General features: G+C 35.9%; 1 protein-coding gene across 5 annotated transcripts in view; it reads right to left on the bottom strand.

Moving 5' to 3' along the window:
• Nucleotides 1-20,429, bottom strand: part of LOC140139723 (uncharacterized) — a 190,408-nt gene that overhangs the window by 73,628 nt on the left and 96,351 nt on the right. For 3 of the 5 annotated variants that reach the window (XM_072161428.1, XM_072161429.1, XM_072161427.1), the window contains 4 exons: nucleotides 18,425-18,523; nucleotides 16,952-17,123; nucleotides 15,892-15,939; nucleotides 13,206-13,253 (listed from right to left, as the gene is read on the bottom strand). In XM_072161428.1, coding sequence (XP_072017529.1) covers nucleotides 17,098-17,123; nucleotides 18,425-18,523 — 125 coding nt within the window. In that variant the 3' untranslated portion in view covers nucleotides 13,206-13,253; nucleotides 15,892-15,939; nucleotides 16,952-17,097. Of the gene's footprint in view, nucleotides 1-13,205; nucleotides 13,254-15,891; nucleotides 15,940-16,951; nucleotides 17,124-18,424; nucleotides 18,524-20,429 lie in introns of those variants that run through there. The other 2 variants (XM_072161424.1, XM_072161425.1) reach the window with 1 other exon arrangement.

The raw sequence follows: 20,429 nt of genomic DNA, 5'->3' as shown, positions 1-20,429 counted from the left end.
AAGTGGGGAAAAATTAATTTCTAGGAGTCAAAAAATTCTTCAATATCTGACGACCCCCTGAAAACCCCATGTCCCGATGTCACGCACCAAATTTTAGTGATTTTGTAGTATTTTTGTGAGCAAGTGTGGGAAGTGAAAATTACCACTGACTGCATGGGGTAAATATTATGTCTAAGAAGGTTTTTAATGCTTAAAACCACTTCTAAAGTCAATTTTATGGAATAATTCAAAAATTTGTGTCAAAATATTGCTGTCCCTTGGTTTTGCATCATTGCCGTCACATTAGCATCAAAACGGCTGGAGGTGAAGACCAAATATCAGAGGTCAATAATTTGACCCTGTACGCTGCCTTTTACAGACGACGAAAAACATCAACCCGGAATAGGTGCACATTGGAACTCTTTTCCTGCCAATTTTGAGGGTATCTTCAAGTATACACAGCGTACCTTTATTCAACATCATCTCCAAACGTTTCTGATCAATTTGATATAAGTCTTATTGTTGAATTTTTCCGGAAAATAATGATGGTTGAATATGTCCCACAAGCTGTTGTGGTGATATGTAACACGTGGGTAAGCTTAACCCTGCTATTAATCGTAAGCAATGTCTGAACCATCATCTCCGCTACATCAGTTGGCGTCACAATTTGCTGTGGCGGAGATGATTCTCTATAGGAATTCGTAGAAATATCATCTCCGTCACATCACCATCATCTCCATCACATCACGGATCTTGAGATACAGCAAAGTCCAGTTTAGTTTATCAGAAAATGCTTACCAATTCTAAACCTTCTCATCTGTATGAATTTCATTTTCAAGTAGTGTGAAAACATTACTGAAATCAAATGTCTGTGACGGAGATGATTCTCTATAGGAATTTGTGTAGAAATATCATCTCCGTCACATCACTATCATCTCCATCACAGCATTGTCATCTCCATCACAATTGTTGTTGACCTTTATTTGACCTTTGACCCAGACAACATGGAATTTACTATTTGGAAATGTAATTGATATTGTATGTGTTTACTATGTCAATAGGAATTTATTTAGTTATTTCAAGCAAAATTATGAATATACTTAAGTTTGCATAAAAAAAATACTAACAGACATGACATTTTAGGTACAGCCTGCCTCTAATTGTACCAACTAAATGACGAAAGTACAAAATCATATTTTTTTTTAATGAAAAAAGCAAACATGAATCAAGCAACTTACAAGTTATCCATAAAACTCAAAATTAAGAGTTTTAACAATTTTTTTGTCCTTTTTTCCTTTTTGGCCTAAATGTGACGGAGATGATGCTCACCTGGCACAACCTGCAAATTACGCCCTCTATAATATAGAGGCGCCCTAAAGATTGCGCCAAATATTGTTTTGATGCACTAGAGACTTACATCCTTACAGTAGGGGTCGGTTATAGAGGGGTAAAAAAAGGGTGATGTGTCAGATTCCTTAGGGCTCAAGCTTATTTGATGCAGGATGATCTCTTGAGCATTTTGACACCTTTTTTACTGAAATCGGCCAAAAAATGAGAAGGTGCCGGCCAAAAAACTTACTCAGACAGGGGGGGTTTGAAGGGGATCTGAAAATTGTCATTTTTCATCAAAAATATTATTCTATGCCTTATTCTATTGATATTGGTGTTGTTTTATAAATTATTGGTGCCAGAGAATCCATTTTTTAAAGTTGTATAAGATTTGGAGCATCCATGTTCTCGGAAACGGCCATTTTATGTCAAAATTAGGGTATGAGGGCGCTTTGCATTAAATTCGAATTAGCTTTTCCAATTGATTTTTTGTTGACATATAAAACAACACCAATATCAATAGAATAAGGCATAGAATAACATTTTTGATGCAAAATGAAACATTTCAGACCCCCCAGACCCCCCCCTGTCCGAATAAGTTTTTTGGCCGGCACCTTCTCATTTTTTGGCCGATTTCAGTAAAAAAGGTGTCAAAATACGCAGGAGATCATCCTGCATCAAATAAGCTTGAGCCCTAAGGAATCTGGCACATCATGGTTGTATAACCCAGTACTACTTACAGATATGTAAAGGAAACATTTTTATAACCATTTTCAAATTCATATTTGCCTATCTTCCAATAGTACACCTTTTCAGAGAAATACCCAAGTGTCACTAGGTTGCATGTGCAGCATACATTGTCATCATCATCATCGTCTTCATAATAATATTAATACTTATATAAATTCACCGTTTCAGAAATATGTTTTGTGTGATATTAATCAATTATTCTAAACATCTTTTTTAAATTATTAAATTGGATAAATGTCCCAGACAAATGTTCAGTGACTGCCCGTAAGTAGTGAACACAAACACTAGCCCTATGGATGGGGTGTACATGTCTGTGTGCATGTTTTCTCTCTTTCAAGAGTTTAGCTCCATGAAAGAAGTTTTAGATATTTTTATACAGTCAAAATGTTTATTAAATTATGTATAATTATCAATTATTTCATTAAAGATTTAACAGTATTGATTCTGGGAAGTGACAGATAAATCTAAATAATTTGGTGGATATGTAGGATATTATGACAGATCACAGATTTGACAGCCCCCAATTTATTAGGAAAATGGGCAAAAGTGAAGTCAACAATTTTTAATCAAATTTGAGATCTATTTTGACATTTTTAGTAATCATTTCACATTTTACATGGATTTAATTGGACATTTTGTGTCCAAGTTTGAGCCGAGCCAAGTCTGTTTGTGTCCGAGTCCAACAAAAAGTGGACTCGAGTCCGGACTTAGAAGTAGATTTCGCAACTCATTCATTTTACACTATATTCAACATGCAAGCTACATTATGTTGAGAAAGGACAGGCATAACTTCACTATGTACCCGGGCTGTGCTTCACCCAGTATCAAAAGGTATATTGAGAAGCTGATGCATATTTACAATTTAAGAGACTGAAAATTAATAAATCAGCCGCTTGATAGCTTGATAAATGAAGAAATTTAACTTATTTGATTTTTAGCCTAATTATATAAAACAAATTGAATTACCGGTAATAATTTTGACCCCAAGTTTCCAAACCTGCCATCTTGATGCAAAAAATTGTAACTTTAATCAATATCACGTGTGGTTTGTTCAGGGACCTGTGGTATTGAAGTACACATACTATATAGCTGGAGCATCAGAGCTGCTGGAGCACAGGGTGGCAGTTTGAACCAAAATCTGTGTACACTGCATGTGAAACAAATAATATTGTATTAAAACAAGTAAAATACCCCAGGGTTCTACCTGGTTGAAGGTGGGGATATGCCATGATTTTGGGGTCCTTTTCAACGATTTTGGTATGATGGATGGCTATTCAGTGGAGACCAATATTTGGGGGGGGGGAGGGGGGGGGAGTGCCAAATTAGGGTAAATTTGGGTGCTTTTTGTGAAAAATTGGAATACTGATGGCCGAGTGGCGAAAGCAGCAAGAAGTAGGCATAATTTTTCAGCCTGATGTGTCAGCAGGCCCGTACGCAGGGGTGTGTGGGTGCGACCGCACCTCCCCAAATTTGCAAAAGTATACAAAAAGTCCCAAAATTTCAGAATCTGCAGGCAAAAAATCAGGTTTTTTACACTTTTTTGGTCAAAAAAGGTCCAAATTTGGGGAAGAAAGTCCACTTTTCACAAAATTGCCCCCCCCCCCCTTGTAAAAAAAAAAAAAAGTCCACGTTTTCAAAATCAGCACCCCCAAAAAATCCTGCATGCGGGCCTGTGTGTCAGTGGCGTAATGCGTTGAGGCAGCTGATCCATGCGCGCATCTATTGCGCGTCTTTAATCACATGTGTGCGTATGCCAGCACTTTAAGCGTCCACCAGCTACATGAAGCTGTGTAATGAAATGCACACTGACATCACTGCTACATCAGGGTGAAAAATGGTTTAGAGAAACAGCTTTTAAAGGTCTGCGTGGCACATCCCTGTAATCAAAATTACACCCCCTCCTCTGCGGGAATGCCTTTTCTTGTTTGGTTGGCGTTAGTGTGTGTGTGTGTGTGGGGGGGGTCATATTATTTTCATGTAGCTCGGAGGGGGGGGTCATATGGTTTTTATTATCGGAGAAGGGGGGGTCATATAGTTTTCGGCAGTGACTTTCTGTCTGCCCCCCTGCGGTAGAAATAATGAACGGTCCCTAAACTTTGTGAGAAGTTGAAGTAGGATATATCTAGGCAAAATATGTATTATAATTATAAATAAATATTCTGTTATTAATTGATAATATTATTACGATTCAACTATTGTGACAGATACATCTAAATATAGACACCTATGATTAAATTGGCAAATTAGTGAATCCAACCAATTTAGGATCAAATGAAAGTCCGAGTCCAGACTCAAAAGATGAAAATCTGGATTTCCGGAGCTTGGATGAATAGAAAAAGTCTGGATATCCGAACTCCTCTATAGGTCAAGCGTATGGCTATGTCTGAAAAGTCCGGAGTGTTGTATGCATAGAAAAAGTCTGGATATCCGAACTCCTCTATAGGTCGAGCGTATGGCTATGAGGGGAAAATGTCTGAAAAGTCCGGATTTCCGGAGCTTGTATGCATAGAAAAAGTCTGGATATCCAAACTCCTCTATAGGTCGAGCGTATGGGCTATGAGGGAAAATGTCTGAAAAGTCCGGATTTCGGAGCTTGTATGCATAAAAAAGACTGGATATCCGAACTCCTCTATAGGTCGAGCGGTACTATGTAGGGAAAATGTTTGAAAAGTCCGGTTTCCGGCTTGGATGGATAGAAAAAGTCTGGATATCCGAACTCCTCTATATGAAAAGTCCGGATATCCGGAGCTTGGATGGATAGAAAAAGTCCGGATATCCGAACTCCTCTATAGGGGGTGTGCGCTTATTTTCTGGAATAGCCCATTAGAATATATTAGTGTCTTTATGAACACACATAAAGAACCTATAATTTTTCCATATGACAAGACAGACAGTAGATATTCTTCTAAAGAAAAATTAAGAAGAACTCCAAAAATGTCTCTAAAAGTTTAACTATACCTGTGTATGAGAAATGATATCATACTTAAATTTTCTTCAATATGTGTATTTTATGCTATCATTTTTAAATGAAAGCTTTCCAGAATACTTAGTTGCAATATGTTTTGTAACACAATTGATGCTAAATTATTAATGTGTGTTTCTTGTGTGAATAGATCTGGAAGTGTATCCGAATTCAGAACGGGTGAAGGGCACTTTTTGCAGGTGGAATGATCTGGAATCACAGACATCATGCTCGTGAATTGAAATGCTGAATTGAAATCAAAGCTGAATTTCATTTCAATTCCACTTCATTCTTCGTCACTCAACATGATTTCAATTCCAATCCAATTCAATTCTTCGTTGCTCACCATGATTTCAATTCCAATTCAATTCAATTCATGCCCAAGCCCACTCATTTCAATTCCAATTCAATTCCAATGCATTGAAGTGAAAATCGCCCAAAATTCATTTCAATTCAATTTGATTTCAATGCATTGAATTAACATTACCCACAGACACCAGCAGCTTTGCAGTGTAGTGATATTTCCATCCTACATGAACATAGGAGGCATAGAAGTGTGGGTAGTGGATCCAGTAGTTTATTGTGTAACAAGTACTAGCATATTATCAAAACAATAGAGGTTATCCACGTTACTCATGTGTGACTTCTAACAAAATGCGCTGGTTCCCGTACTATTCCTCATTTTGAAACAGCCATGGTTGCACGTGCAGGTACTTTTGAAAATCCTAAGCAAGGTATAGCAGTCGCTGATAGGATATCTATAGAACACGGATAACCTCTATTGTTTTGTGGAAATCACAGTGCAGAAATTACTGAGAAGAGATCGACCCTTGCATAACAGGATCGTCAGTGTATTACAGTATTTACATCTCGCACAGAATCGTGAGAGAGCAGTTTTAGATGGAGAACTAGATGTTTTTAAACTTTGTTTAAAATTTGTGACGTATGCATAGTGAAGTTTATCAGCACCCATATAGACAGTTTGCATTTGGAAACCCAGAATAAGCATTACGGTGGAACAGAGCAGGTAGAGTACCTAGTTTTGTGGAGTATGTGAGAGGAGGTTGGCAAGAACCGAAATTCAATGGCAGCATATTAAGTGTGTAGGCATTTCACTACATATGACTACCGACAGATGACAGAGAACAAGGTGAAATGGTATTGTGTACATTGCACAGCACCATGCACCATGTGTGTGAACCTAGTGTTGAATGGACAGAAGACTCTATCTTGAATGTGAGAAGTGCTCACTGTGGTGATGTGAGTGTGGAAGATTACAACAGGATTGTGTTAGAACAGGATATATACAGTGGATGTGCCCAGCATGTGATTACTAACTTTTCACTGTCAGATTTGGACAGTACAGCAACAGTATCAGAATGTGAAGTGAAACACAAAAAATGAAGACATCTTTTAAAAACAGCTTATATTAATATAAATTAATAACCAGAGTATCAAAAATAAGAAATCATACTGACTTCAAACACCAGAAGGTTACCAAAGTGATCAGAATATCAGCAGAAGAGGGTGTTGGAGGGATCAGGTGAAATTTGATTGTGCCAACTAGACATTGCAAGGTACTAATTAGAGGTACCGTGTAAAAATATATCACAGTGACAAAGTGACAGTATAGTGAGGGAGAGAGAGCTCTGGGAAGGCTGTCTGCTGGAATTAATTCCTCAATCGACAATTTTTGTACTGGTAGACGTGGCTTCAATTTTTCTATCACATATCCAAAATCGACCCAAATCCACCCTGGGCAAAAATATCTACATGCTTTTGAAAATCACTATTTTACAATAAAAATACACAAATCACGAACGTTTCCGACTGTTACGCCGCATTTACGCAATCATGGTTAACGCGTCCATGCTTACTGTTTTGTATTTGCGTGCGCGCAACAAGTGAGCATGTTGGCGTTGCATTCTGCATAAACCAGAGCATTGCGTCACACAACACACGACACGAAGTCGGTGTCTAATTGATCGACACCTTATGTAAGTTATACCTGTCATACCTGAATTAAAGTGTCCCCATTTGTTGAATGGATATGAAAAAATACATATTTAAGTAATACATTTAATGTATAAAATACATTGATGTCATTCACCAATTAATTGTAATTAAGCTTAGTCATTAAACCTAGACCTATACGTCATTATAGTATAGGCGTTTAAACGTCTAATCAATTTAGACCTTATATAGGTCTATAAATAAGCCCATAGGCCTTAACACTTACGGCCTAAATAAATACAAACTTATCAGAACGGTCGACAAGAATGTAGGCCTATATTGTTTTCTGTGGAAAAAGTATAGGACTTTGTTATGAAAAAGATATTAACGTATAGGCCTACATGGTATAGGCCAGACTAGATCGTATATCACGTACAGACATTACAAGAAGCCTACAAGTTAGGCCCTACAACGGAAATTAATAGTTATCTAAACCCAAGTATCTCCGTGGATTGGCTTTCTCTCATTTCCCTCTTTTTCCATGCACCTTTATTCCGTTTTTTAACCAGTTGGTTCGATAACCATTTAGTTAATTCCTAATAAGTCTAAAACCATTTGGTCTAATAACCTTTTGGTCTCACAAACTTATTGGTCTAATAACCCTATACAAACCATTTGGTCCGACAAGCATTCTAATGCAGTAGATTTATCGTGTTTTTATTTTCCTAATGTCCCGCCTAATGCAGGCCTAAAATATAACTGACGGCCTATTAGTAATAGGACTATGATAGACCTACGTCATTGTATACCTGCATGCACATGCTTATACACCTGTGATATCGCATTTGTTTGATAATTATTAGGCCTATATCATAATCCATGACTATATTATTATTATTATTATTATTATTATTATTTATTCTTTCTTTATTGAGGGTAATACTGCTTCAGTGACAAGCACTGCTTTTCAAGCAGGCCCTCATTGTATACATGTACATGTTATAGCAACAAAATATAGTACGATACACAATATTTACAAAAATAGCATACAGTATAATGTATTTACATAACTTACAATATACTAGTATTACAAATAAGTATAATGGTATCATCAACTACAAGATAATTATAAATACCATCATTCAAAATACAGAAATACAATAATTAAATTAAAACAAAAATCAAGCAAGCAAATGAACAAAATTAAAGACAGGCCTAAATTTCTTTAATTTTTGACTGAAATTGGCCTAAACTCATATTTTCCATCTGTGCTCTTACTGTCGGTGGCAAAGAATTCCATGCATAGGCTGCCCTGACGTGAAAAGTACGTTGACCTGAATTTGATTTAAATTTTGGAACAATCAGTGTATTAGAAGTATGATTTCTAGTTATATGATTATGGTTATCATGAACAAAATCAAATTGAGAAGATAAGTAAGATGGATATTCATTCTTTAAACATTTGAAAACAGTCATTAATAGAGTATTATGCCATCTTTGATCAAGTTTAACCCACTGCAAAGTATTCATTAAATCATTAGTTGGTGTCCTTATATCTGCTGAGAGAATTATTCTAGCTAAATTATTATGAAGTACCTGAAGCCTATTATGGTACTCTACACTAAAATTTGACCAGACCATGCTGCCATAATCAAAGTGGGGAATAACAAGAGCATTGGATAACATTACAGTGGTTTTGTATGGAAGGAAATATTTTATACGTTTTATTATGCCAGTTCTTTTGGAAATAGTTTTACTAACATTATCAACATGAGCTGACCAAGACATTTTGCTATCAAATTTTACACCTAGATATTTAAACTCATCTACTCTTTCAATATCATTGTTGTTATATAATAAATGTACATTGTTGAACTTTTCAAGCATTTTGTTTGTACCAAAGATCATAAACTTAGTCTTTTCAACATTTAAAGTGAGTTTGTTTACTTTGAACCATTCAGCAACCCTACTTAGACATGACTCCATTTGAATTTTCAGATCAGATTCATTTTTAGCTTTACACATTAAAGAGGTATCATCAGCATACATTACAGTTTTGCATTCAGACACAGCATTAGGTAAACAGTTAACAAAAATGATAAACAGTAAAGGACCTAAAATTGAGCCCTGAGGAATACCAATATCAATTGGCCTAAAGTCAGAAAAAGTTGAGTTAACATTAACAGTTTGTTCTCTGTTGTTTAAGTACGATTTAAACCATAATAATTCATCCCCATATACCCCATATTGTTTAAGTTTCCTAATCAGAATATCATGATTGACAGTATCAAATGCTTTCTTTAAGTCTATAAATAAAACACCTGTAGCATAACCTGTATCCATATTCTTTAAAATGTAATCTTGAACATCTAGAAGAGTTGTTGTTGTGGAATGAGTTGGACGAAATCCTGATTGAGCATTTGATAACAGTCCTACATTACTCATATATTCATATAATTGATCATGAACAGCTCTTTCAATGATCTTTGATACAATTGGTAATACAGAGATAGGTCTATAGTTACTAACATTAGTTTTATCACCCGATTTAAATATTGGAGTTACTTTAGCCTTCTTCCATGCATCAGGAAAAAGTAGACCCATTCAAAGACAGGTTGCAAATATGAACAAGGCATTTTGAGATGAAAGGCGCAGCCAACTTTAATAACCTTACATTGAATGGATCTAATCCTGACGATTTACAATTTTGCATTTTACTTATTTGTTTAAGAACAAATTCATTAGATATCGCTCTAAAACTAAATTTGTTTACACTATGATTTTGATGAGAACATACAGTATTACAAGTGCATACATAATTATCATTGTTATTATTAAATTTACTCCCAAGTTCATTACCTATTGAAGTGAAAAACTCATTGAACTCATTTGCCATATCCTTTTTGTTACCTGAGTAATTACCATTCTTTTTAACAACTGCTGAAGGTATACTTGATGTTTTGTTTGGTATAATCTTCTTAATTGTTTTCCAAAGATTTTTACTATTATTTATGTTGTTACTTATAGCCTCATTACAATAACTCTTTTTCAGTGAATATTTCATATTGTTTACTTTATTTCTAAGAGACTTTGCTTTACTCCAATCTTCAGCATTATTTGTCTTATGTGCTTTTGAAAAATAGTAGTCCCTATCTTTACTTAGTCTCAAAAATTCACTATTCACCCATTCGGGTAAACAACCTTTAACTTTCTTTTCCTTAAATGGTGCATGCTTGTCACAGGCAGCATTGAATGAAGACTGCCATTCATTAAGTGCTTCATTGACATCATTTATATTATGAATTCTACCCCAATCAATATTTTTGATTGTATCAATATAATCTACTTCATTAAAGTTTTTGAAACATCTGGATCTTACAATTTTTGGTGGAAGTTTCAACTTATTACATTTTCTTACAGCATATATTAATGAATGATCACTAAGACCTAAACTATGAACACCAGATGAGATAACAAGTTCTGGTTTTGATACAAATATTAAGTCAATTTTTGTTTTACTAGTTTCAGTTATTCTTGTATAATCTGTTATAATTTGTTTCATATTAGAATTGTTTGCCAACCTTGTCACTTTTCTCAAATTACCAATTTTAACCTGATCTAAATTAAAGTCTCCTAAAATATATACATCATCATATAAATTGTTACATTTCTTAAATATATCATCAAGATTATCAAGAAAATCAACAGTACAGTCTGGTGGGCGATAAATACTGCCAACTAAAATAGGCTTTGTGTTGGTTAAATTAAGTTCAATAAAAATACCTTCAATATCATTATCATATAAATCCTCATTTTGTTTTGACAAAATACTGTTTTTAACATAACATAAAACTCCACCCGTATTTTACCATTTTGTCTATTAAGTCTATAAGTATTATAACCATATATTTCTACTTCTACTTCTAGGCCTAAATGATGATCTGTTGATTAAAATAATTGTTGGCAATATTATCCGATATCAGTTTAATAGGTACTTATGGTAATTAATGTTATTTTGTTCGGGAAGAAATGTAGGCAAGAGTTATTAAACGTGAACGTAGCCTATATTGGGTCATTATATTGATTAAGTTGAAATGTTATCGCCCCATGAAATTTAGTCACTGACAATGATGGCGGATTATCATTAAAACAACCTTGCTCAAATATTATTTTATTTCTAAACGAAAGTTGACGGAACTTAGTTTAACCTATAGCTTTAATACATTTATTTGTAGATTTGTATAGGATTGAAGTAAAACACGTTTAGATTTTTATGATTGATAAATCCAGTTTCTACTCTATTAGACTTTCACCATCTTGACACCATGCTTCACGAGGGAAAAGGTCTAGGGCGAGAGACATTTTTTCCCTAATAATAGACCTGTGGGGTATTGTAGCGTAGGTGCATAACATAATTATAGGTTAATAACTGCGCATTAGTTATTTGGAGAGGATTGTGAAAAATCTAAACACTTTGCCTTTGGAACCGAGGGATATTCCGATCCGAGGTCCAAAGCAAAATGTTTAGATTTTTCACAATGCCCGACATATAACTGATACAAAGTTATACTAATACTAAATACGACACCTTCAAACAGCGTGCCTTCAAATATCTTGTAAGCTAAAAATATGCTGAAGATCCAAATTAACAACCGCATTTCATTGGTAAAACAAACGCAAACAATCCGCCACAATAAATGGCAAAATAATATATTATGCATCAATGCTGCGAGCCGTGTGTCAGCGGAAGGATAATTAGGCCTATAATAAAATGTGATTCAGCGCGAAAACGGTGTATGCGCAGTATACGCGATTTGACGCTCATGTATCAGCAGCGTAATGCCGTCAGCGATAGCCGATGCGACCACGCTTCAAAAAAAAGTATTTTTATTTACCTCTTTGGAATTAAACTTGCTCTCAAAGTTTAAATAAGTGCAATTTTCAAAGGCTTGTAAATTTTTTTGCCCAAAGTAGTTTTTAGTCGATTTTTGGTATACAATATTACAATATATCCTACACCCATTGGTACAAAAATCGTCGACTGAGGAATTAATTCTACCTAAACTGCTTTCACTCCCTGACTAGTAGACAAACTCGAGATCGAGGACTTGCTTCAGAAAATCAACATGAAGACCAAAATCAGTGACATTATCATAACATGGGACTTCAGCCAAACATATGCTGGGAAGGTCCAAATATCACTGCAAATCACACCTATTCAAAGGCAACAGCTGAAAAGCTCTGTGGCATTATACAAGAAAATAGTCTTGAACAGGTTGTAGGTAAACCAACCAGAGGAAAGTTGATCAAGAGAAAATCAGACAAGAGCTCCTTGATTTAAAATAGAAGTATAATGGAAAGGCAGGAGATTCGGTGCAAGAAAAGTGGGATTATCTGTAAAGAGAATTAAAAAGAAAATTGCAAGATCACATTCCTACCAAGAGGAGTAATAACATAAGACAATTACCCTGGTTCAATTGAAGCTTGAGAGACTTTTAAGTCTACTGTTAGTCAAACACCATTAGCATATCGATATCAGGGATATAATTATTATTCCAGTTGGCATTTATAACTTTGACCCAGTTTCAGTACCAGAACAATGTGGTCTTTATGGACCAATTTGCAATTTTACAATATTTTAGCCCAATATGAAGTAGTTAATACCAGGCTAAAAAGACAAATTCACAGGGCTATTCTGGTTGATTTCTGCCAGGTAGATGGAGTTGGCCAGCCCGGTAATATAGCAATGCAGGCAAACATTCAAAGGTCATTATGACTAGCTTCCAAATGACTTTCCTGGAACAAATTCGTGCAAATCAATTTAAGAATTTTTGGCCTGCCAAAAAATCTTTGCCTTCCACCATAATTCACCACCATCAGGTCATGGCATGACATAAACACAGTAGCAACTTGGGCATACCTTAAACCAGGGTCCGTCTAACAGTGGCAAGGGGTGTATATATCCTAGAAAAAATGCATTTAAAAGTAAATCCTATTCGCTAACAATTTAACCGGCTGGTATGTTAGCTGTCATTAATCAAATGTGAACATTGTGAAATCTCAATACGTCCATGGTTAGACAGGCATACTCAGAAGCCAAAACATCCCAGTTTGTCTAGTCCAGAGCAGAGTCCCCAGTGCAGTTGACAGCACGTGTATGTGCGTGTAGGGGTGGGGTGCATGAGTTGAGTGTGTAGAAGGGGTGCCTGTTTTGTGGAATTATTATTCTTACCTTCATCCTTATTGCTTTCCGGATCAGTTTGTCTTGTTGGTGGTTGATCTGTTCAAGAATAAAGGAAAACTTTATTTTATTTGAAGGTTCACTTCCAAGATGTAGGTTCCTAGTTCATTAATTGTTAGCTCTAAGGAGAGGTAAGATCAGTGTTAATACCTTTCCTAATGACTTTCATATGCATAGATTTGTGCTACCCTAGTTCTACTGAGGCATAGTTTGTAATTAAATGATTAAAAAATAAGGAGAGAACACAGGATGTGTGAGTGCTTAGCTTCGAGCTAGAGCTGTTTTAAGACAGGTCACCATTTTCAAAGTCACTGTAGATATAAAATTACAAATTCGCTCAATTGGGCAACCTTTCTCACTATGGACAAAATTAGTTCAATCATAATTAAAACAAACAGTCATTCAATAATATTTTGGGTATGCCTACTGGTATTGGTTCTGGCGAAAAAGTCAAAACCATGTGGCCTCATGTAGTGCAGTATCGCTGATACGCCTGTTTAGACACATCGCAGGCTCTGGAAGTACACATTGATACCCATTGATGAGGATCTCCTCTTCCGTGTGGATTGCGCATCATATTTTGAGATATTCACTTTCTTTCCTTTCCTCTCTAGCCAGCCCGCATAAAGCATAAATCTGAATATATAATAAGTCTCTAGGAAATAAGTTGTTATTCATTTGAACTCACAAGTCACAGGACATGGTATTTTTTGTATTTAAAGCACAATCGTGGATAATAGCTCACCTGACATTGACAAAGTCAATGAACAGAATGATATATGAAATCAAACTGATAACTCATGAGATGAGCTCTGATTGGCCAATCAAATGGTTCACCTGCAACTCAGAGCTGCTTGACAATCAATGAAAGAAAAACAAATGGGCAGGTGATAAAAAATGCCAAAGGGGTATACATGCATTACAGTGGTTAAAGCTCATGTACATGAGAATAACATCAAAATACAAATAAAAATATAACTGGAGGTAGTGGTATCCTGGGAAACCTGTCAACTCAGACCTTACCACAAGCACACATCAACTGGCTGATTTACAATGTAGTGAGAAGCTGTGCATTTGCTCAGCACTTGAAGCACTGAATTCATTCTCAGTTGGCAAAAAAAGAGTGTAGAAATAAATAAAGGAATAGCACACATGGAGCAGGTTGCATGGCGCCTTATATATGGTGGGGAAGCAAGGCTGACAAATCTGCTGAGCAGTGGCTGGTCTGCATTTTATACAGAACTGTAACTGCTGCTACCCATCGTCAGTGAGGCAAGCTGATGATGTTGAGTTTTGATAGAGCAGTAGCTTTAAGCAAGCTGGCATAAATTTGTTTATGAAGCATTAAATTCATCCAGCTCAGAGAAGCATTTTCCATAATGCTATGGACCTGCAATTTGTAAACTGTAGCCTTGGGGTTAAATACCACTAAATAGGCCTGGGCGATACATTGAAATACGATGAGGAACTACTTGTTTTCATGGCATTCGAAAAGACTGCATTAAAATTGCTGAAATTTATCAAGTTATATAACCAAAAAAGTACTTTTTAGAGTTTGATGCTTCAAAATGGTACATTTTCTCTCATTATATGACATTTTTGATGTAATAGTACCAAAATTCATACGCATCGGCTTCGGTTTTTAGTAAATAGTCGCCTTTATCATATTGTAACTTTCAGCTTCGAGGGCGCACTGTCATTTTAAGGTGTTTACGGTTCAGTGCGTTAAAACAAGAAAAGTCTCAGGTCAACCTATGTTGAATTTTTGATCATTTGGCATCTAAATCATATAGTTTCACCTGATATTGGTGGCATTGAACTGTGAGAGTTCTGAATATGAGAAAATTCCACCCGAAATTAGGCATTTTCCCATTGAAACACGTGTAATACATAATTAGTGGTATTTAACCTTGGATGTTTTACCCTCAATAAAGAAAGATTTTTATCTACCTCTATAGCCAGCTTGTTTGCGATCTTCCTCAATGCCATAGCACATTAGCAACTGGGGACACAAATTAAACCTGGAACCTTTTCCTAGTCTATTAGTAGGTGCAAAAGAAATGCATTTAAAAGTGCCGTATTCAAGATAAAATTGTCTTCATTTAAGACTAGCTAGCTGTTATAGCATTAAAATAATTATGTAAACCTGTGTGATAGGCTAAAAATGTTCCCAGTTGGCAGGCATAATCAGAACCAAGAACTCCTTGTTTGTATCCTATAGTCCAGGGTAGAGTCCCATTGGCAACAGAAATGTGTAGGGTGTGGGGGTGGGTGTGCGTTGGTTTTTGCCTTCAATCGGGGACATATTAAAAAATTTTAACCTGTAATTGGGGATACACCGCCAACCGGGGATATCCCTAATTTGTCAAAGGACTCTATACAGGGTAACAGGGGATATAGAGCGTGTTCAGACACTCTACAGGGCAATAGGGGGTGATGTCTCCATTTGCCCTGTAGAAAGTCAGGAATGTATGACAATTTCCTAGTCAACTGGGGAAGATCGGGCCCTATTATGTGTCAACTGGGTATCCCCATTTTCATGGTTACGCACCCTATGTAAAATGTGTGTATCCCCGATTGAAGGGAAAACCAGTGGGTGTGTGTGTGTGGGGGTGTGTGTGTAAGGGGGGGTGTGTTTGCTATTGGTGATACATGTTTTGTGCAATCTTATTCTTACCTTTCTTGTTTTCTGGATCATGATCAGCTTGTTTTGTTGGTGCTTTATCTGTTTACGAATAAGGAAAAAAAAGTATTTGCTTTATAGGTTTACTTCTGAAAATCTAAGTTATGAGTTCACTTATTAGTTCTAAGGAGAGGCAGGGTCAGGTGTGAATAACTTTTATACGGCCTTTTATACATGTAGGCATAATTTTGTTTAACACTCATTCTATATATTAGGCATAGTTTGCAACAGTGTTTCTAAAAGGGTGTTGTTGTAACCTATACTGTTATATTTGGTACCAATGTATAGCCACGGATTCTCCTCTATATAGTGATACCACCACAAGAACACAACCTCCCCATGTAATGTGGCTATGGAATAATGTGAGTGCATGCAACCTCATAAAATTGGAAAATCACAGATACACATAAAGTATAATAGGCCAATAAACTTGCGATTTCACCATACCTTCTGCTACTCATGAAATGGAAAGGACTATTCAAATTAAATACAAAGTTTTAAATTCCATATTCCTTAAAGTATTTTCATTCATGCAAAAATAACCATCGTAGGGCTTCACCAACCCCTACACTCGAAGTTTAATGTTTGGCATTACCTTGGGTTAAGGTGATGTGTTGAAACAATCACTAAAATGAGCACAAAAAATGAGCACAAAACTATATCAAGGCACAAATATGATTTACTACTTAAAGGAGGATGGCCGGATTTCATCAGATGCTATTTCTACCTTGGATTATTGACCTTGCCCCTCACTCCGCATCTATTCATTCCGGTATTTCTTTCCTTTTGACATGAGAGCCAATTAAGGTAATTTAATTATCCATAGAATACTACAATACTACCCATTTTCAACATATTATTCTGGATTACAAAATGCAAGTAAACATCTTTCAACCCTACTATTTCACATGGTCAATGAGAAATGTATGGCATTTACATTGATACCAAAACTCCATTTTGATAGAGGAAAAGTGGGCATAGCCACCCTCATAACAGATACATTGTTGGAGTGTTCAAAATTACAATATTGTCACTGTCCTTAGCAAATATGTACCTTTGTTAAGTTCTTCTTTGATCTTTGGTAAGTTTGTCATCATAGCTTCATCAGTCTGCACATCATGGTAGAGCAGAGAGGTTATCTGCAACCCAAGCCAACCACTAGACGGTGGCGGTCATATTTTAATGGTACTATGCGTTTCTTTAAAAAGAATGCGTACTGAGCTTCTGTATTGAAGAAAATGTAGTGTACAAAGTGAGTCATAAAAAGTGCCAAAGAAGCATTTTTTAAAAAGCTAGCACCACTGCCTTTGCATTCTCCCAGGACTAACCTAACCCAACTTTTTTAGGATCCTTAGATGGTCCCATAAACACATTCAAGATGTGCCTAAAATTAAAGTGTGGCCCTAAGTGTGTACGGGTCAATCAAAAATCAACACACGGGTCAAATTTCAAATGTCCTCAACTTTTGTTTAAAATCTCAAGGATTCAGAAAAAAGTATAGTATGACCCATTGGTGTACGTCCTACCGTTCTTGAGTTATAAGCAAAAATGTCAATTTGTTTGGCCTAAATGTGCTGTGATTTCAATTGTTTCAAATTGTTGGACATGTAAAATTAAGTCAACGAGGAATAGTTTGCACTGTCTAGAATGTTTCATTACTGCAAAATTCTAACAATAATGGTCATAGTGCAACCTATAATAGGGCCTATTGACCAAGACCCATTATGCTATATTGCCAAGGTATTAACCTAAACATCCTAGAATGAGACCTATTTATTATTTCACTTGTTTTTACATGATGAACATTTGAGTCTATTTATGCGTCAAAATTGAATCACTTTTAGTTTCTGATGACCCATGAGTGGCAAAAACAACAACTGACCACCATCAGCTATGATATCAAAATAAAGGTTGTTTGGTGAGCTCAACTAAGATGTGCCTATGAGCGCCTGCTTGATAAAGGCAAGGCATGAATGAACTTGAATCATGGGTTGACACATGAGAAAATGTCCCAAGTTGCAGGAAATAAACAAAAATGTCCAATTTGGTTTTTGATAAACATTCTCCAAATTGACAATATTAGGCAATGATGTGCAACTTTGTGAAATTTAAAGTCTTAGCAGTTTTATGCAGTTTTGTGAAATATTTTTTTGTGATGTGCAATTTTAGGCACAGCTTTCATCAATTTTGTTTGCCAAGATTTTCTTTATTTTCTGTTCTAACCCCTTCCATCGATATTTCTACAATAGTATATTCTTAAGTTTGAACACATTTCCCGAATTGGGAAGCAAGGCAGGAATGAACTTGAATCATGGGTTGACACAGGAGAAATGTCCCAAGATTTGTAGAAGGCATACTGTTAGGAAAGTTATACTAACTTGGGCAGTTAGAGATTTATACCTCCTGGTGTCAGATAGAAATACCGGGATATAACACGTACATATCATGATATGTTAGGTTTGTTCAGAATGATATCTGTGGCTTAGATCAAAACATGTTTGTTGAGAGACATGTTATTATCATTACCTTTTTGCAGTTGCCACTTTTTGATACCTCTCTGAAACACACATCAGAATGGCATATGCATTTTCAACTGCTTCCGCCATTCTGTCATCCATGTTACCAGCTGTAAAGAAAGATGTCAATTGTTACTTTGGGTTAATCTATATGGTGCTGTATGTTTAGGGTGTTATTTTGCTACATTAGGCGATTTAAAAAAACCACCCTGTTCTCTGGTAGCGGACGGGCCTTTCAAATAGGGTTGGTCGGTTTGGTGTTATTTTTAAAAGCAAACTGTGGCGTATAGCTAGGGGATGTGGTGCCCGGGGGCAAGAATATATAATGGCGCCCCCCCCCCCCCCCATGAAACAATTGTGTGAGGAGCGCGCACAAATGTCAACAATATCACTAATTTGGTTATAATCAAGATAAATTTTGGTCTTAATTGATCATTCAAATGACTATTTGTGCTGAAATGTGCATGAACATTTTGACTATCACTGCTTGGTGGGGGCAAAGAATCGATACTGAATTGGTCAATAAGGTGCCCCCTAAGATGGCGCTAAGGGTATGTGCCTCCATTCTGACCATTTGGCAATAGAATAATTTTATGGTACAAATGCACATGAAGCCAAAATCTGTATGTAATTTACTATTTTTTTGCACTGAAATTTCCCCATGTTTTGCACGCACGTTGCCCCAAACAGCTGACTTAACATGCATACAGCCAATAAAACATAAAAAATCTGAAAATCAGAAAATATGGGTCGGTCGGGCCCGTAGAACAGGGTTAGTTTTTTGATCACCTTAGTGGAATCAAATGTTTTTTGCCATCCTTACACCTCAATAAAACTAGAATTGGTTCCATTTTTCTATATGCCCCATGCTTGGTTCCATTTTTCTATATGCCCCAGGTAGGGTCAAAGGTCATAATAGGGCCGAAACTACAAAATGGTCCTATAATGCTGTTATGTATCTGGAATTTTTCCTCTCAATGTAAAGAATAAAAAAGTCAATTGTTAGATTGTTCTACGGTGCCTACTCCCAATTCCAGAAAAATACAGCACTTAAAAGTGTTGTATTTTTCAAAACAGATATTTTTTTTCATCCCAAATATTAAAATATTTGGGATGAAAAAAATATCCTGTTTTGCTCAATGTAAATTAGCCAAATCTTTATCCTTTAGTTATTTCAGTCACAAAATTCAAAGACTTGGCACAAGTTTAAGCAATCAAAATATGTAGTATAGGCTATGAGCTTGCTCATCAATTTAATATTTTATATTAATTTTGTTAACTGTTTATAAAAGAAATATTATAATGCACAACCTGATATTAGTCTTAGTACAGGTCTTTGGGCGTGATTGTCACAGGAGACGATAAACACCCTAATAACGCATGTTTTTAGCCCTTATTTAATGACGGGCAGTTATGACACTCATCTCAATTATCAGCTTTATGAATGTGACCTTTGCAGCGATTCAGTGGGATGCTGATATGAAGAACATGGGACAGGGATACTTGTTTAGCTTGTTTGTTCGGCCCGAATAAACAAGCACCAATTGTCCTTACAAAGTAAATATATTGAGTGTTTAAATAAGTGTTTAAAACCTACACATTTTATTTACAGTGAAGGTCTAAGCAAAGTTTTTATAATTTGCACATAACCGAAAAAATGCATTACCCACTTAACAATTACTTTTCAATTTCTTCCATATGTATAGTAAAATATTTTGTTAGAAAACTAAATACAATTTTAACTTTATTTTCATTTTACCGTAAAAACAAAGCCGACCCACTAGTGATCAATTACAAAGAGCTTAATCATGAGATGTACAAAGACAGTAGTTGTGTGACCATACTGTTCTTTATTTTTTACAGTTATTGTATGAAATCGTCGGGGTTTGTGTTGGGGCTCGGTATTTTTCCTCGGGAGCTACGCCCTGAGCTCCCTTGAAAAATTACCATGGTCCAAAACCATCCTCTCAGATATCACGCAATGACCTCAAAACAGATACTGCCCATTTATTATTA

Source organism: Amphiura filiformis, chromosome 18 (genome assembly GCF_039555335.1).
Source record: "Amphiura filiformis chromosome 18, Afil_fr2py, whole genome shotgun sequence".
Taxonomy (NCBI): domain Eukaryota; kingdom Metazoa; phylum Echinodermata; class Ophiuroidea; order Amphilepidida; family Amphiuridae; genus Amphiura; species Amphiura filiformis.
Note: the sequence above shows the minus strand (reverse complement) of the source record. Positions and strands in the feature narration are given on the sequence as shown.